The following is a 5,072-nucleotide window of genomic DNA, read 5'->3' as shown; positions in this document are numbered from 1 at the left end:
GGAGACTAAAGAAGCACCTTTTCTATGTATCAGCCGATACTAAATCATCAAAAGTTAATACGAAAGACAAATTAACTGTATTATTGGTGTATATTTACTGACAAACTCCATTCTCTACTTCTGTATTTAATTGACTGTAGACATTTTCCAAGTCTGGGAATTTGATTCCCAGGAAAAACCAACACCCTCTGCCATATTTGTGCCTTACATGAGTTGCCATTCTTTCCATTTGTTTCTTGTTTACCAGCAGGTCTCTGTTTCCAGTTTTGCTCTCGAATTTGGGATTTTTTTTAGGGAAAACTGTAACTCAGGAACACACGTGCTTTTGTTGAGTGCTCCCTCCAGAATCTGTTGAACCCTGGTTATAAGTTCATCTCAGCAAATGACTCAAACAGCAAAAAAGCCCCACATGGATACTTCTTTTATTTTGAAAAATTGCATGAATGCGATGGACACCTCCACATCTGTAAATTCACTCCCAGTGTTTCAATTTGTAGTTGCCTTCTCCTTCACGTCTGAACATATCTTCCTGCTGCGTGAACATCCTGATGCACCAAAGCTGCACATGGATGAGACCCAGGATCCCCGATTTTTGTCGAGCAAATTTATCAGCCACTTCAGGAAAAATGTACCAGCGTGAAGTTTATGGAGTTTCTGCAGCTGTTTTTCAGCAGAACCTCTGCTCCAGCGAGCTTGTAGAAGATGGGCAATGGTTCATTTGAAAGTCAATCACCTCTGTGGGACTACAGATCTCACCTTCAGGACAAGAGTGGAATTGCTTCAACAACGTTCTTTCGACATAATACAACTAAAGCAGCAGCAGCGGTTTGAGAAAGATCAACTGCTGCAGAAAAGAGTCCTGAAGTTACACTCCAAAGCTACACATACAGAGTCGTCCGCTCACTTTCACACTGAGACTGGGTCCAAAATGACCCGTCCAGCCTGAAACCGGACTCAGTGGAGACCGGACAGGAGCAGAAGTTTCTCTGAACAGTCAGGTGGACGGAAATACTCATCAACGGACAAGACACGATGACATGAAAAGGCCTGAAGAAGAAAAATAAAACAGCAGAAAATTCCCGTGGAGCTGCATCAATGAGGCCTAATCTGGATGTATCTGAAGGCTTTTTTCATGCCGATCTGAGTTTAAACTGGTTTATTTCTGAATATGAGGAACCAGTAGAATTACAGAGGAAGAGCAGAGATCTGAGCTTAATGGCTGAACTCTCTAGACATCGTTCAAGTATTCCAGAAAATCACTTTTTACACCAAACACTGAGTGACATAAATAAATGAGGTCAAAGTTCCTCCTCCACTGCCTCCTAAGACGCCTTGATCTGATTGGCAGTTCGGGTTTTGGGCGGTATGATCTCGACCTTGAAGGGGACAAAAAACTCCAGAGCAGCTTTAGTGTCCTTAAAGTCCAGAAAATACTCCTGCGCTATCTTTTCAGGCGTCCACGTCTGAGGCTGGTGCTGGTGACTGCCGAGGGCCTTGACGGCTTCTGCGATGGTCAGCTTGCCTTTGGGGACGTTGGTGAGGCCGTACGCGTATCCTGGGATGTGGACTCGCGTGGGCCTCCTCTCGGATTGCAGAGCCTCAGGAGCTTCCTTCAACGCCTGCGGGGGAAAAACAAGGCTGGCTGAATTTCGCAGGGCATCTGCAGTCCCCCATAGCCTCGGGACACAGACCCAAACACTCCTGGTAGGACAGCAAATAAGGTAAAAAACTTTTTCTGTGATTATTGTCATTGATCTTTTCTCCCCCTCACGTCACAGCAGGATGGAACCTGGATATGTAAAGATGCTGCTTGGTCATAATTTCCACAGGTCTGTGCAGGAATCTAAACATCCTTCACATCTGATGGCGCATGCTCTCCTTCTTTCACACTGGCAGACTGCCCCCTGGTGGAGGCTGTGGGTGATGAGGACTAAATGCTGCCAGCAGAATCCACAAAGCCCAAATCCAATGAAAATTGTGTTTTTTAAACCATATTCTTGCAGCATTTCTCTCTTGGTGGAAGACATATATAAAAAATATTCAGATCAAAAGTATGTTTCTTAGTATCAAATCGTTGCTGATCCGGAACAAAAAAAAAAACACCATTTGAAAAGGCTGTCAGTTATGACAAAGCAACTGAAAGGGGCGGGGGCAAAGTCTCCAGTCTCTGCTCCATTCTGATCTGTCAGACAAATCGATCCATGTACGTCTCTGTTTTCCTTCTCTGAGCTGGCATCTAAACTGTACAGCTGGATAGCTCTGATATTGCTCACCATTTTTGTTGTACCACTAATGTTAGGTTGGGGTTGTGAGGGGCTGTAAGCTAGTGGGAAAAAGTGTAAACATGGGATATCGGCAGAGGCTTACTTCCGCACAGACAATCCCGCCTACAACTTATTAGTCAGTTTCTGATGAACTTTGTTCTTGAAAATGACATTTTGGCTTTAAAAAAAGCATAATCAGGATTAAAGGACCACCGGGAACACTGACGGAGTGGGACTCTAAACACCTTCTTTACTACAGTTCCCATCTAAAATATGCATAACTTTCACTGAGATGAAGTGTTACAGTTCATCAAACCCCTTTGTGTTTCTGGAGGATTTCTGTTTCTTCATTCTCTCTTCCTGCCAACACTGGTGAACATTTTTATCAGCAGCCTTTTGCTCTGTTAACTTGACATTTGAGTGTGAGTGTTGGGTTCAATTGAAGCGATGGTCCATCCATTGTCTTCCTCTTCTCCTGGCTTTGGGATTTGGGTGCAGCAGACTCAGAGAGGAAGCTCAGACCTCCTGAGACATTTCCAGGTCAGCTGGGAGCAGAAATGTCTTCGGGGTTCTGGTTCTGTTGTGGGCCTCCTCGAGGTGTACCGCTGGAATTCAACCGTCTCAGGTGGAATCTCGCGATACGGAGTAGTCGCAGGTCTGCCCAAGTATCCACGTAAATTTGTGAGCTTTAAAGGTTTAAAAAATATTTCATACGGAAAACACTAAACTGACTCATCTAAACCATCCTAAACCGTTCAGAACCAACAGAACCGGACGCTCTGACCTCTGCTGTGGCAGCCGGGTCTGTGGACTCCACGTACACGGACCGGAGGAGTTCGTGGAGCGGCTCGTTCTTCTGTCGAACCGACTCAGAGACTGGAAGGAGAGCAGAGAGGTGAACGGCTCCTCCATCATCATGACCCCGAAGGGAAAAGAGACACACATGACATGCGGCAGAGAAAGCTGGGCCCACTCACCGTCCGAACCGGGAAGAGGCGGCTCTGGAACCGCGTGTCGGGGCGCCGCCGTGGGCTTCTCCTTAGAAAGTTCTCTAAAGACTCGGTTTTCCAGGTTAAAGTTTCGGAACAACCGGGCGATCCGACCTCCCATGTTGGATAACTTCTCCCTGACAATTGTCAATAAAGTTTATTCAAACTGGAAGTTCTACTTAGAGTTGGAGGGAAAACGACAGCGCCACCTTCCGGTTGGGTGACTTTGTTTTCAATTCTCACCCCAACAAGAATCAGGAATAAGTTTTAAAGACAAGTCATGTATTATAGATTCATTACGCACAGCATGTTATATTTTATGTTTTATGTTTTTTTTATTATATTTTATGTGTTTTGAATTCATATGTTGACAGAAATAATCCTCCAACTCAGCATGGAATAAAATATTCTATCGAGTTAACAAAAAGAGATTTTAACAGAAATGTTGGCCCCCTAAAATAAAGGCACTCCTCACATAAGAAGACCCTGATTGATTTGGTTTATTTGAGGCTATTTCAGCAATAAAAGAAAATAAAAAAGAGAACAAAACAAAAAAGGAAATACATCTAATATTTTTAAGGTTGAAATGATTTATTATCTTCTAAGAAAAGAATAATAAATGATGCCATCTTCTTGACTTTATAATTTTTTCTAATAGTACAAACACACAATGCACATTAAATCCATTAATTATAATGGCTGACACATAGTTTGATTAATTAATTGAATGGAAGAAGGAATAAATAAAGTATATAAATAGACCCCTGGAATAATGGCAATCGTTTATTAAAGCATGGAGAAAATCAGTCTGTGGCCAAGCAGAGATAACAGCTTTGGCCTTCTTCAGTGTTTTTGCATTTTTAACTCCAGTGTCTGGTATCCCCCCAGTCAACCAGTTTCAGGGATACAACAACCTTCAATCAAGAGCCGGTGCTTAAAGTAGCTAGAAAATGAACTAAGGATCACTGTGAACAAGGTCACAGCGATGCACAGGTCTTGATTTCCTCAGATAAGACACCTGTGAAATAGGGTCAGGTTTGACCCCTTCAAACCTGGATTATTTCCAATTACATGAAAACTTTTTCGTCAGTGTTTTTTCTGTTCAAGATGATGTTAAATGTTAAAACGGTATGTTGCAAATGATCAACATATGACATAAAAGGGGGTTTAGGTTGGCTTGACACCATGAATGCATCAGATGAAGTTCATGTTGTGGAACAGCCAATGTTTCTTGAAAGTCCGACTCCTGCAGCAGTCCTTACAGGTGTTGGCTGTGCTTTACAAACCTATGAAGACTGTGGTTATTTCAGTTGCTCGGGAATCATTTTAACCACATTTTTTCCCCCTATCTATAACCTTTTTAAGCATGTGCTTGAATGCAACAGTCTTAACAGCTAAGTTATTTCGAAATATCCTTTTTTGTTGTCCTCATCTTTTTGGAGGCTTATAATAATGGGTTGTCAAATCTGTAGTCATCGGACTATAGATTTGACTTGACTTGTTACTGTTTTAGTCTAAAAAAATATCTGTATTTAATACAAAATGCTTGAGAACAACAGCTAATCATCTATGCGTGTGTGTTTAAAAGGAAGGGATAAGACTTAAACCAACATAAAGCCAGCAGCACTGGAAGGTTTCATTTATTGGATGAAGGTCAGAGAACAAAACAACAAGAAAAGCTGGCCTCTGTAAGAGGAAGGGCTTTCTGCAAAGAATGATGGATGTCAATAAAAGATCAATATCAGATGATTCCGAGTAACTTCTGAGCTCTGCATCAGTTGGTGTGCATTGGAATAACAAAAACAAAAAAAAACATAGC

At 42.3% G+C, this 5,072-nt stretch overlaps 1 protein-coding gene across 1 annotated transcript; it reads right to left on the bottom strand.

Moving 5' to 3' along the window:
- Positions 1 to 406: 406 nt before the first annotated feature.
- On the bottom strand, positions 407 to 3,424 carry ndufaf4 (NADH:ubiquinone oxidoreductase complex assembly factor 4). Its single transcript, XM_004083913.5, has 3 exons — positions 3,242 to 3,424; positions 3,049 to 3,140; positions 407 to 1,619 (listed from the first exon to the last, which is right to left on the bottom strand). Exons 1-3 carry the CDS (start codon positions 3,372 to 3,374, stop codon positions 1,323 to 1,325), a joined length of 522 nt encoding a protein of 173 aa, XP_004083961.3. The 5' UTR covers positions 3,375 to 3,424; the 3' UTR covers positions 407 to 1,322.
- Between the last annotated feature and the right edge of the window lie 1,648 nt (positions 3,425 to 5,072).

This window comes from Oryzias latipes, chromosome 24 (assembly GCF_053564925.1).
Source record: "Oryzias latipes strain Hd-rR chromosome 24, Olatipes_Hd-rR_3.1".
Lineage (NCBI taxonomy): Eukaryota > Metazoa > Chordata > Actinopteri > Beloniformes > Adrianichthyidae > Oryzias > Oryzias latipes.
This window is presented reverse-complemented; position numbering and strand designations above follow the sequence as displayed.

Excerpts from the sequence above, each read along its gene's own strand:
- ndufaf4 (XM_004083913.5), bottom strand. The coding sequence starts at position 3,374 with ATGGGAGGTCGGATCGCCCGGTTGTTCCGAAACTTTAACCTGGAAAAC. Across the intron at positions 3,141-3,241 it reads GCCTCTTCCCGGTTCGGACG|TCTCTGAGTCGGTTCGACAG; the intron begins GTGAGTGGGCCC and ends CTCTCCTTCCAG. Across the intron at positions 1,620-3,048 it reads ACCCGGCTGCCACAGCAGAG|GCGTTGAAGGAAGCTCCTGA; the intron begins GTCAGAGCGTCC and ends TTTCCCCCGCAG.